Here is a 12,982-nt window from a genome sequence, read left to right as displayed (position 1 = left end):
ACTCTTCCACATTGTCATTTTTTCCCTCTTGCCAAACGCATAGATCAACTCGAAGCCACTAACGCATTATGTAAATTCAGGGGGAAATTGGGGGAGTCAGATGGGAAGACTGCTGCCACATCGGGGACCGATGGCTGTCTGTAAATACATTCCAACTAATTAACTCCTCTTCTGTCACGTTCTGCCTGCTTTCAGTACAATCTTTGTAACACTATTTTTTTAAAAAACCAACTTTCTCTTTCTTGTTCATTCCACTTTTGCCTGTTCAATCTTTACTGAGTGTACCTTTGGAGCCGAAAACTGTACATTCTTATCTTTGTATGATTTTACAAAAAAACAAAACAAAGAAGAAACTTATCAGTCTGCGCATACACACACACACAGAGAAAAACCTACTCAACGGTTTCTGCTGCTCTGATGTCTTACTGCCCACCCCTTTCCCCCCTTCCTACTATTGTCTCTTGAAACACCGTTAATAAAAATCTAGATGAAACTTGTCTGTCTGTCTCTTTCTCCTTTGCCTCTTACTATATATGTCTCTTGTTTTTCTGTGTTAACTCTACCAGCTGATACCTTCCAACCAGTGTTCCTTCTAAGCTGAGTTAGTGTGAGCAAGCTCACCGTTTTTTAGCCTCCGGCTCACCCGTTTTTGTCTTCGCTCAGGAGTAATTACCCTGGAGCAAACGAATTGATGTAGTCCCTCACCATTTTAATGCCATATAAATATAGATCCAGCTGGGCAGCCATGTTAGGGTTGCCAAGTCCAATTCAAGAAATATCTGGGGACTTTGGGGGTGGAGCCAGGAGACTTTGGGGGTGGAGCCAGGAGACATTAGGGTTGGAGCCAAGATCGAGGCTGTGACAAGCATAATTGAACTCCAAAGAGAGTTCTGGCCATCACATTTAAAGGGACGGCACACCTTTTCAATTCCTTCCTTCCATAGGAAATAATGAAGGATAGGGGCACCTTCTTTTTGGGCTCATAGAATTGGACCCCCTGGTCCAATCTTTTTGAAACTTGGTGGGTATTTTGGGGATAGGCACTAGATGTTATACTGAAAATTTGGTGCCTCTACCCAAAATAACAGCTCCCCAGATACCCGTGGATCAATTCTCCATGATTTTCTATGGGAATCAATCTCCCTAGGGAATAACAGAGTTCCCAGCAGACATTTCCCTCCCCTCCCCCTGCTTTCTGCCGACCCTGAAGCGGGGGGAGGGCCTCCATACTGGGGGATCCCCTGCCCCCACCTGGGGATTGGCAACCCTAAGCCATGTTGATCTGGAGCAATAGAACAAAGCACCTTGAAGACCAACAGAATTTTATTCAGAATGTAAGCTCTCCTAGGAATGCATACTGAAATGTTCTTTCAATTTGTTAATTTCACTATTTTGCTATTGGATTCTAACTTCGTACCACTTTGGATTCTTAACCCCTGCCGGCCAGCTGTAAGTAGCTTTGCTCACTGTGCCCCATTCCTGTTCTGAAGAAGCGTGCGTGCATACGAAAATATACATCCTGAATAAAACTTTGTTGGTATTAAAGGTGCTCCCAGATTCCTATTTTATTCTATTGCTTCAGGCTAGGGTTGCCAAGTCCAACTCAAGAGATATCTGGGGACTTTGGGGGTGGAGCCAGGAGACTTTGGGGGTGGAGCCAGGAGACATTAGGGGTGGAGCCAAGATCAAGGCTGTGACAAGCATCATTGAACTCCAAAGGGAGTTCTGGCCATCACATTTAAAGGGACGGCACACCTTTTCAATTCCTTCCTTCCATAGGAAATAATGAAGGATAGAGGGCACCTTCTTTTTGGGGCTCATAGAATTGGACCCCCTGGTCCAATCTTTTTGAAGCTTGGGGGGTATGTTTGGGAGAGGCACTAAATGCTATACTGAAAATTTGGTGCTTCTACCTCAAAAAACAGCCCCCCCCAGAGCCCCAGATACCCGCAGATCAATTCTCCATGATTTTCTATGGGAATAAATCTCCATAGGGAATAACAGAGTTCCCAGCAGACATTTCCACCCTCCCCCCGCTTTCTGACGACCCTAAAGCAGGGGGAGGGTCTCCAAACCGGGGGATCCCCTGCCCCCACCTGGGGATTGGCAACCCTACTTCAGGCCGGCATGGCTGCCCGCCTCCTACTTTAATGTCAGTGGCTCCCCAAATAGAATTTTCGCTCGCAAGACTCCACAGCTTCGAGGGAGCATGTTGTAGTCAGATGTAATGACCCGCTTTTAACCCCACTATTCCCAGCGCGGTGCCCCAGACCCCGAAATGATTGAAGGGCCTTCCTTACCTCTCACCTGCTGTGTCTGTTTGCTCTGTAACAATCTGTCCTACGCAGCTGGGAAAGCCCGGGAGGGGTTTGCAGTGCAGCGAAGGGTGGGTTAGACGCTGGTAGAAATAAATAAATAAATAAATGGGGAAGCTGTGCTCGAAAGCACAAAATTGTCCTGTGTCACCACATTGAGGACCCCTGGAATAAGGCATTTGTCAAGGGCTAAATGTTTGTTGTGGCAGTCTTTGTGGACTCCCATTGTCAGAAAGGGGTGCGTCATTTTTTGAACATATGAAGCTGCCTTATACCGAATCAGACCTTTGGTCCATCAAAGTCAGTATTGTCTTCTCAGACTGGCAGCGGCTCTCCAGGGTCTCAAGCTGAGGTTTTTCACGCCTATTTGCCTGGACCCTTTTTTAGTTGGAGATGCCGGGGATTGAACCTGGGACCTTCTGCTTCCCAAGCAGATGCTCTACCACTGAGCCACCGTCCCTCCTCGTTTTAAAAAGAGAGAGCCAGTTTGGTGTCGTGGTTAAGAGCGGCAGACTCTAATCAGGGAGAACCGGGCTTGAGTCCCCAGTCCTCCTCCACATGCAGCCAGCTGGGTGACTTTGGGCCAGTCACAGTCCTCTGAGAGCTCTCTCAGCCCCGCCTACCTCAAAGGGTGTCTGGAAGGAAGGGAACGAGAGGAAGGGAACGAGGTTATAAGCCACTCAGAGACTCCTTTGGGTAGTCCTCTTTGTCGGAAGACTTCAGGTGGTGCGCGTAAATTCCCAGCCGTTCCATCCTGCCATTGCCTAGAAACTGCTGCAAAGTTGCTGGGTTGTGAACGCTTGGACAGTGCAGCAAGAAAACAAGGCCCACGCCAAGCATGGAGAAGAAACCAGGCGATAATTGGCACCGTAGGATGATTAATTTTAATCCCCCTACCCATTTTGCATAGACTTCATCAGGGGGAATCTGTTAAATATCAGAGTCCAATTTGACAGATGTCTCCGATGAAGTCTTATGTGAATCACCCGGGGGACCTCAGTGAATTCAAATTAATTTCCTCACTGTGCCAGTAGTCCCCTGGGTTTCGCTCCATTTCCACCATACCTTGAGACTACTGATTTCCTCTGGACAGAACATTTAGTGGCTGCCCCTCGAAAACAGGGCACATGCCCCAGCCTCGAGATGTAAATGAAGGACACATCCCACCTCCGAGATGGTTTGTTGCATTTCTTTATTTAAAATATTTCTATCCCACCTTATTTCTTTTCACGCCCCCCGTGTGAAATATCCTTGCTTGTTTAAGAGACAAGGGCGTGCTGATCTGCAAAAGGCAAAGTCACGGGGGATTCAGTTTAGGCCTCAGCTGAACAGGGTTTCCAACCTCCAAGTGGTAGAAACTGTATAAAAGTAACAACTGTTGATCCAAGCCTTGGCTTGCCACGCTATGTTTTGAAACAAAAAAAATTATTATCGATATTATTGACAGAAAAACACGACATGCTGGCTGGGGCTGATGGGAGTTGTAGGCAAAAAACGTCTGGAGAGCTACCGTGGGCCACCCCTGCAATAGAGGGTTGATGTTACAGCAACAGCAGCACCAACGGACGGCCTAGGGAACTCTCCATTTCATTCGCCTTCTTCAGGCTGCAGTACACTAGGTAAAGCCTTGAATTCAGTAATGGAATGCCCAGTATTGAATACAACAATTGTAAAAGCTGGAAAGCGCCTAAATATAAATGTGAAGGAAATACTGGGCATTCCATTATTGAACTCAAGGCTTTACCTAGTGCACTGCAGCCTGAAGAAGGCGAATGAAATGGAGAGTTCCCTAGGCCATCCGTTGCTGTAACATCAACCTTCTATTGTAAGTTTGCCAATGTTGTTCAAATCTGGCATCTAGCGTGTCGTGTTTTTCTGTCAATAATATTGATACTAAATTGTTTGATGCACAATAGAGAGTAGCAAGCCAAGACCTGGATCACCGGTTCTTACTTTTATACAGTTTTTTTTTCCCTTTTGCTACAATATCGCTTTTCTGTATAGCCATCTCTTTCTGTATAACCTCTTAAGTGCTGGCTGGAGTCTCCTGCTATTACCACTAACCTCCAGCGACAGAGATCAGTTCCCCTGGAGAAAATGGCCGCTTTGGAGGGTGGAGCCTATGGCTTTATCACCCGTGGAAGTCCCTCCCCTCCTCACACCCTGCCCTCCCCAAGCTCCACCCCCCCCCCCCCCAAATCTCCAGGTATTTCCCAACTCTGAGCTGGAAACCCAACAGCTGAACAAGATATGCAACCAATGTCAACAAGATGATTGAGTGATGATTTGATTTGTTGGATTTCTACCCTGCCCTTCCTGCAGGCAGGCTCAGGGCAGTTACAACATATAAAAACACATTTACGAATAAACAATACAATCAATTCTGCACTCTAAAACCATTGCCCTTAAAGCAAGATGATGTTCTGAAACAATCATTTAGAGCAGGGGTGTCGAACATGCAGCCTGGGGGCCAAATCAGGCCCCCCCCCTGGAGGGCTCCTATCAGGCCCCCAAGCAACTGGCTGTTATCTGCTTCCTTCTCCCTCTCTCTTGCTTCCTTCTGCATAACTATTTGCTTTGCAAGACTTGTTTAATCGCACAGGAACTACAGAACAAAACCTTAGTTTTCTCCACCGGCTGAGGCTCCTCCCTTGGGGAGGAAGGGGGGAGGCAGACCTTGCTTTGCCAGGCTCTCTCAATCGCACAGCAGAGCTACTGAGCCAAGCCTCTCTTCCTTCTGTTGGCTGAGGCTCCTCCCTCTCCCCTGGGGATGGAAGGAAAGAGCCAGAGCTTCCTTTGCCCAGTTCCCTGGATCCCCTGGGAGAGCTACAAAGAAAGCACCTTTAAGACCAATGAGTGCTAATGTTTTAAGCATGTTTTAAGGTTGTTTTTTTTTTTTTAAAAAAAAAACCTTTTAATTTTGTTTGTGTCCTTTATAAATTTTATTACCGTTTTTGCACACAGCTCACCTCGCAGTCACAATCCTGTTTCCTCCGCAGCATCTGTCGGATTTCCCACCATCTGCGCTGGAGTTACAGGAAGTGCCGTGGCTTTTGCGTAGCAAGCGTAAACTGGGTTTTAGCGGTTTATGTTTGCTATGCAAAAGCTGTGGCACTTCCTGTAACTTCAGCGCAGATGGTGGGAAATCTGACCAGACACTGCGGAGGGAACAGGATTGTGACTGCGAGGTGAGCTGTGTGCGAAAACGGTATATGGCTCTGCTACCTAATCTTAAATAGGTATACACATGACCCAGTCTGACATGACTTTTTGGGGGGACATGGTCCAACCCGGCCCAATATGGCCCAGCCCGACAAGGTCTCATTTATGTCAGATTTGGCCCTCATAACAAATGAGTTTGACACCCCTGATTTAGAACGTCCCAGCACAACATGACAACAAAAAGCAGAGGTCAGTTCCAGTGGTGCAAGACCACCAGGTTGTGTGAGTGAGCTTTTTCTAAGGGACCAAACACAAGAGGCCACATCAATGTGCTGTGTGTGTCCTTCAAGTAAGGTGGCCAACCCCCAGGTGCTGGCTGGAGATCTCCTGGGATTACAGTTGACCTCCAGGCAACAGGGATCAGTTCCCCTGGAGAAAATGGCTGCTTTGGTTGCCACCTTCCTTGGTTTCCACCCCCAAAATCTCTGAGTATTCCTCAACCCCAAGCTGGCTACCCTATTACAAAAGGGAAAATTTAATTCATGGAGATTATTCACCAAAACACCCTAAATTCACCAAAACACCAACAAAAGCTCAGCTCTCTGATCCTCATGAAATGTATATATGTTTGAAAGGTGGTAGAACTGCTAGAAATCCTCTCCTTCCCCCCCCCCCCCCCTTGGGTTCAAACCCCTCTACCTTAAAGTTTAGCTGTACACAATAATGGCCAGAAAGATTTTTTTTGAAGGGGGGGAATGATTTTTATTTTAATTTTTTAATACACAAAGAAGCAAACGTGCAGCTTGAAAGCTATCAACAAAAATATAATAAAACTCATTCACATACATATAGGCACAGTTAAACTCAATATTATCATTTTACGTTTAGGTATCTGAACAGCTCATAATGGTTAAATGTATGTCATTTCCCTAAGGTTGCTAGGTCTGGGTTGGAAACTACCTGAGGACTTTGGTGGGTGGATCTGGGAGAGGGCGGGGTTTGGGGAGGGGAGGGGCCTCAGCATGGTGCAACGCCATAGAGTCCGCCCTCCCAAGCAGCCATTTTCTCCAGGGGAGCTGATCTCTGCCAGCTGAAGATCAGTTGTCAAAGCAGGAGATCTCCAGGCCCCACCTGGAGGCTGGCAACCCTGCATTTGCCTATATAAAGTATTTATTTATTTATTTGGTCGATTTATATTCCGCCCTTTCCCATACGGAATGACATTATTTTCCGAGAGGTATTCTAAAATTGCTACAAATTTCAATTCATATGACCGATAACGGTACTTTAAAGGATGCTTTAAAAAAAAAAAAAAACCAGCTAAGACCAGACTTCCAATTTTGCATTTGTGCTGAATCCCAAAACACAGTGCAGACTGAAGTAGGATGACACACATTAGCAGGGTGTGAAATAAGAACAGCGTATGCTACTTGGAGGCAGACTGCCTTTGAAGATGGAGCGTTTATTTAGCCATCAAGATTAACAGCTGTGGGTAGACTACTGTGAATTTGTCTAGTCTTGAAAACCATCTGAACTAGACAACCATCGACACACTTTGTTGCAGTCTACTTCGTCATTATTTGCAGGAGACATATTTGTATTTTAAGGAAGTTGCTGAATGCCCTAGGTTCGATTTGAGCCCTTTTCCCGTGCTAGCTTTGTATACAAAAGCCAGCGTAGTGTAACGGTTAAGAGCAGCAGGACTCTAATCTGGAGAACTGAGTTCGATTCCCCACTCCTCCAACATGAAGCCCGCTTGGGGGCTGCCACAAAATGGCTGCTGCAGGAGGCGGAGCCAGCCACAAAATGGCTGCCACAGCTTGGTTTCGATCACACAGCAAAGATCCTCGTGCTCTGGTGGCAGCTGCTGCCAAAGCAACGCTTTGAAAAATCGGCAGAGTCAATCAAATGTCCAGTGGCCAATCAGAAGCCTTGCTGTGCAAAAGCCCGGCTTATTTTTAAAAAACCCTTGACGTGCTCCAAACACCATGGCAATGCCCCCTGCTTTGATCCTTTTGGCCATGCATCCCAGCTTGTTACTGAATCTGAGCAAAAGTAAGATTGCTTCTCTGGTGAAAGATCTCTGGAATGTTGAGAGCTTTTAAAAACTGAGGTTGTTAATATCTCGGTATTAGAGACAGAAAAACATACTACATGTGCTCAGAGTTACATAGCCTTTAATTTTTTAAAAAATATATATTTTTAACTGAGCTAAAGACTCAGTTGGTGGAGCTTAGATGAATGGATCAAATCGATCTGTAGCTTTCGTCTCATAGAATCAATAACATTTTGATCGGGAAGGTTCTGTGATCAATTTTTAAAAGTTAATTTCTTTAATATAAGAAGTTCTAAAAATGGCTGCCATCAGAGGTATTTTACCTTCTCTCATGCGTAGGAGAGGATCTTAGAAGGGCTATTCCTTTGTCTTAGAAAAGATCGTTTCCTTTTTCTCTCTCTCACGTTTGAAGGAGTTTTAGGAGACATTCCTTCATCTTAGGGTTGTTATGCCAGCCTCCAGGTGGGACCTGAGAATCCCCTGGAATCACAGCTCATCTCCAGACTATGGAGATCAGTCCCCCTGGAGAAAATGGAGGCTCTGGAAGGTGGACTCGATGACACTGTATCCCACTGAGGTCCCTGTGCTCCCCAGACACCATTCCCAAATCTCTAGGCGTCCCCCAGCCTGGATCTGGCAACCCCCACATTCCCCGCCAGTGTGGAGTTGGCAATCCTATAGAAGAATCGTTCTGTCTTACTCACACAAAGAAGGGATTTCCAGAGGCTAGCTATGTCAATCGACGGTAGATCAGCTAACCTCAAGTCCACTAGCATCTTAAGAGACCAACAAGATTGGGAAGCATAACCTTTCAAGAGTCAAAATTCCCTTCATCAGATCCTGGAAGAGGTGCTCCAACATCTTAGAAGAGGCGTCCCCCCTTCTGTCCCAATTAGGAGGGAATACCTCTTCTTAGCTAGTTTCAGCCACAACACAGTCCACCTGGCAATCACCTCTCGTCTTTCTTCCACAGGAGATGCCACCTATCTCGACATCTTCCGGGAGTTTTCTCACATGGCGTCAAACAATCCAGAAAAACTCAATCGCCGTAGCCTCCACTTCAGTCACTCCTACCGATAGTTGCCGCCACCGCTGGCACGGTCCCTTTGTCTCTCGAGGGCAGAGCCTTTGAACTCTGGGTCAATACCACATGGCTCACAGGAAGGTGAAGACTGAACTTCTTGAAACCAGACTGGTCAAGATGGGGACGACACGGCCGAGATCGGCTACAATTTCGACACCGTTCCTTCAGGACCGGATCTACATGTTTTTGAGGGGGGACAAAATTAAAAAATGGTGCCCCCTTATGGGCCATTCTGTCTTATGGCCCCATAGAATACAATGGACTCCATACCCAATTTGGTGCCCCCCCTCCATCGGCGCCCAGGGCAAGCACCCCCCTCTGCCCTCCCCCTCAGATCCGGCCCTGCATTCCTTACCAAAACCAAATGGCCATTTCCCTGCTCCTGCAAAAAGTCTGCCGATAGGCTGGCCCAATCTCGGGAATAAGTCCACCCAACCTTGCCATTGTTTTTTGCAAGCCGCTCGTAACCAGTTGTGACCTGAACATAACTTATACATGGGTGAGGCAGGCAATGGCAAACCGCCACTGAACTTCTGTTGTCTTGAAAGCCCTACGAGGTTGCTATAAGTCAGCTGTGATTTGGTGCCCAAAAAAATTTATATGTTTTTGTGGGGGTTTGCCGCAGAGAAGTGCAGATTCCTAGAGTGCTGGGGTATCATTTCTGGGCTCAAACCGGAAATGACGTCACAACATTACATGTCATCAGCACTCCCCACCCTGCCTCTTATTCTCACTGCAGCAAAGAGGCCCGGCAAATCCTGAAGCCCAAAAGCAAGCCTTTGCCAACCACCCTCAGGAGAATGGCAATCCTAATTTGAACCCGTGTCTCCTCAGTCCCACACTACCCTATTAACTTCCTCTGGTCACCTAAGGACAATTCAGGCAACCGGCTGTATCTCTGTGAGCTGGTGAAATGCGGCATCTTTGGTGTTATGAAGGACCCACAGGGAAGGGTTTGGGGGCTAAGAGATTTGAGCCTACGTCACTGGAGGAGCAGCTAAACCATCTACTTTGATCTAAATCCCACCCCCCCTGCAACAATGAAGCCCCCATGTGCTTTGCTGGCCACAGCATGTGGGGAAAGAGCTCACCCTTAGAATCATAGAATCATAGAGTTGAAGGGGCCTCCAGGGTCATCTAGTCCTACCCCCTGCACAATGTGGGAAATTCACAAATACCACCCCCTAAATTCACAGGATCCTCATTGCTGTCAGAGGGCCATCTAGCCTCTGTTTAAAAACCTCCAAGGAAGGAGAGCCCACCACTTCCTGAGGAAGCCTGTTCCACCGAGGAACTGCTCTAACGGTCTGGAAGTTCTTCCGAATGTTGAGCCGGAAACTCTTTTGATTTAATTTCAACCCAGTCCTCCCTCCCCCATCAATATCTTGTCTGAATATAGCCCGAGAACAGGGCTTTTTTGGTAGCAGGAACTTCTTTGCACATTAGGCCACACCCCCTGATGTAGCCAATCCTCCTGGAGCTTACAGGGCTCTTCTTACAGGGCCTACTGGAAGCTCCAGGAGGATTGGCTATATCAGGGGTGTGTGGCCTAATATGCAAAGGAGTTCCTGCTACAAAAAAAGCCCTGACTGAGAGATTTGCTGGTCTACAGTGAGGAAGAAATGAGGGGGGGGGGGCGTGGCATGTTGAGGTGGGAGAATCGGGTGTATCACTGGGGGGGGGGAGGGGAGGATTTGCATTCTTGCTTTCACCCATGCGAAATGATGCCGTTTCAATCTGTTTCGCTGACGGTTTGACAGTAGATTTTACACGGCGGCTGAGTGCCTTGTCTCTCCCTGCTATTTCAAAGTTACAAAATGGACTTTTGGGAGAGCTTCTGAAGATACAGACCCTGGCACAACAGCCTTGTGTCAGCCATGTATAAAATCTTTTGTTTATATTCCAAAATGTAATATATCGCTGAGCAAAAGAAATGTATTTTAAAAAATGCTGCGGAAGATGGGAGTGGGAGGCCTCGAGGGTGAGAACGTTATTAACAAGATTATAAATAAAGAGGGCAAAGGATCCCCCCAGCCCTCTTTCAGTACCTCAGGCACTGTTTCATCATAATTTTTTGGCCTAGACCTCTTCAGATCAGGAGAGAGAAGTTCTGTCTTCGGAGTTTTACGGGCTGAAATTTATTGAGCACAAATTCATGATTCTGAGGCCAGGAGACAATTAGATCAGCCTCCCCTCAAAAAAAGTGGGGGATCTCCTGATGGCATCTGGGTTTTTTCTGTGCCACTGTGTGACACAGAGTGTTGGACTGGATGGACCATTGGCCTGATCCAACATGACTTCTCTTAAAGCAAAACAGAGGACTAAAATCCTGCATTTGTAATTCCCACTATAGATTTAGCATTCACACATTATCAAAAACATTTCTGTAACTCATATTTCTTTCATAGTTTACAGTCCAAGGAAATTATCCTCGCCAGTTTCATATTTAACGGGATAGTCCCTTTAAGTTACAAACTGAGGGTGAGAAATTCTTAAAAAACACTTTAAAATAGTCATTGAGGATTACGTTTACCAGTTTTTCTAGTTTAGCCTTATATAAGCTGGAATTTCCCCATATCCTCCAGGTAGTGGTTGAAGATCTCCTGGGATTACAACTGATCCCTAGGCAACAAAGATCAATTCCCCTGGAGAAAATGGGACCGATTTTGCACTCAGCTTACCGCACTGTCACATTCCTCTTCTCCGCGCAACGTCCTTCGGATTTCCCACTATCTGCTCCGGAGCTGCAGGAAACATCGCGGGTTTTATGCAGCAAATGGAAACCACTAAAAACCAGTTTCCATTTGCCCCACGAAAATTGTGATGCTGCAGCTCCGGAGCAGATAGTGGGAAATCTGAAGGACACTGCGTGGAGAAGAGAAACGTGACAGCGAGGTAAGCTGAGTGCGAAATCGGTTTGGCTGTTTTGGATGTGACAAGCATGACTGAACTCTGAAGGGAGTTCATCATATTTAAAGGGACCACATGCCTTTTAAATGCCTTCTCTCCATTAGAAATAATGAAGGATAGGGGCACCTTATTTTGGGGTTCATAGAACTGGTCTCCCTGGTCCAATCTTTTTGAAACTTGGGGGATATTTTTTAGGAGAGTCTCCAGATGCTTTGCTGAAAATGTGGTGGCTCTACCACAACAAAGCCCCCCCCCCCAAGTCCCAGATACCCATGGATAGATTCTCCATTATACCCTATGGGGACCAGTCTTCCTAGGGTATGATGGAGTGCCCAGCAGACATTCAACCCGCACCCTGCTTTCTGATAACCCTGAAGGGAGGGGAGGGCTTCCAAACCAGGGGATCTTCTGCCCCCAACTGAGGATTGGCAACCCCAAGTGGAATTAGGGTAGCCAACTTCCAGGTGAGGGCTTGACATTTCCCAGAATTACAGTTGATTTTCAGACTGCATAGATTGCTTATTATTTCTTTATTTGAAACATTTCTCCCATTACCGCTGGAGAAAATGGCCATTTTGGAAGTTGGACTGTGTGGCATTATACCCTAGCAAGGTCCCTCTCTTCCTTAAACCCCACCCTCCCAGGCTTCTCCCTCAAATTTCCAGGTATTTCTGAACTTGGATTTGGCAATCCGAAGTTCCTGGTAGTTGACTGCGGGCAGGACAGTTGCCGCCCCATTTTATACCAATCAAACTTTCTGGGATATCTTCAAGGACAGGTTAGCTTGACATGTTTTGGTTTCTGTACGTTGCTTTTAAAAAATCTGGGACATTTTGCAATCTTTATATGGGTAATTTATAATAGGACAAATTATGATTTATTTTTATTTTTCCTGCCTGTTCTGACTAAACCATCAGATGTTTCAGGGAAGGGAGAAAGAAAAGTTTGTTAATAAGGTCAAACAAAGGCCTATTTGTAACCGTAACCCTTTTCTTGTGTGAGGTACGCCTCATGGTGAGTTGCAAAATCTCACAGAATGCTGGGAGGCACAGTTGGTTCTTCTGGTCATTTTTGAACCCTCTGAGGTAAAAATTTCCAACTGCCTGATGGCATTCATCCAACCGAGATGTAGACTGAATGGGCTATGGGCACCTTAATTGTTCCAGAATGTTCCAAAGTTTCCTGTTGAGGCACAGATCATGGCATCTGTCTGGGATGGAACGTAAAATTATCTGGTCATGATTGACTTGATTTTTGTGGAATGTTCCAAAATTTCTTCTTGAGGTTAACATTTCTGGCTCTGTAGTGGCATTCATCCACTCCCAAATATTTCCCTTGGAATTCTTTACGTTCTCTGGGACTTCTCTCTATTGACTGTTTTCCCATTGAGCTGATTCTCAATAGCCTGTGCCTCCTAGAACATGCTCAATACCTGGGAGTGGGAAGGAAGTGGCG

At 46.3% G+C, this 12,982-nt stretch overlaps 1 protein-coding gene across 2 annotated transcripts in view; it reads left to right on the top strand.

The window, feature by feature from the left end:
* The window catches only part of ACAP3 (ArfGAP with coiled-coil, ankyrin repeat and PH domains 3), a 241,085-nt gene extending 232,418 nt beyond the window's left edge, over nucleotides 1–8,667 (top strand). For both annotated transcript variants that reach the window (XM_060259262.1, XM_060259261.1), the window contains one exon: nucleotides 8,507–8,667. In XM_060259262.1, the coding sequence (XP_060115245.1) occupies nucleotides 8,507–8,613 (107 nt within the window). In that variant the 3' untranslated portion in view covers nucleotides 8,614–8,667. The remainder of the gene's footprint in view (nucleotides 1–8,506) is intronic.
* Nucleotides 8,668–12,982: the final 4,315 nt, after the last annotated feature.

Source organism: Heteronotia binoei, chromosome 18, assembly GCF_032191835.1.
Source record: "Heteronotia binoei isolate CCM8104 ecotype False Entrance Well chromosome 18, APGP_CSIRO_Hbin_v1, whole genome shotgun sequence".
Lineage (NCBI taxonomy): Eukaryota > Metazoa > Chordata > Lepidosauria > Squamata > Gekkonidae > Heteronotia > Heteronotia binoei.
Note: the sequence above shows the minus strand (reverse complement) of the source record. Positions and strands in the feature narration are given on the sequence as shown.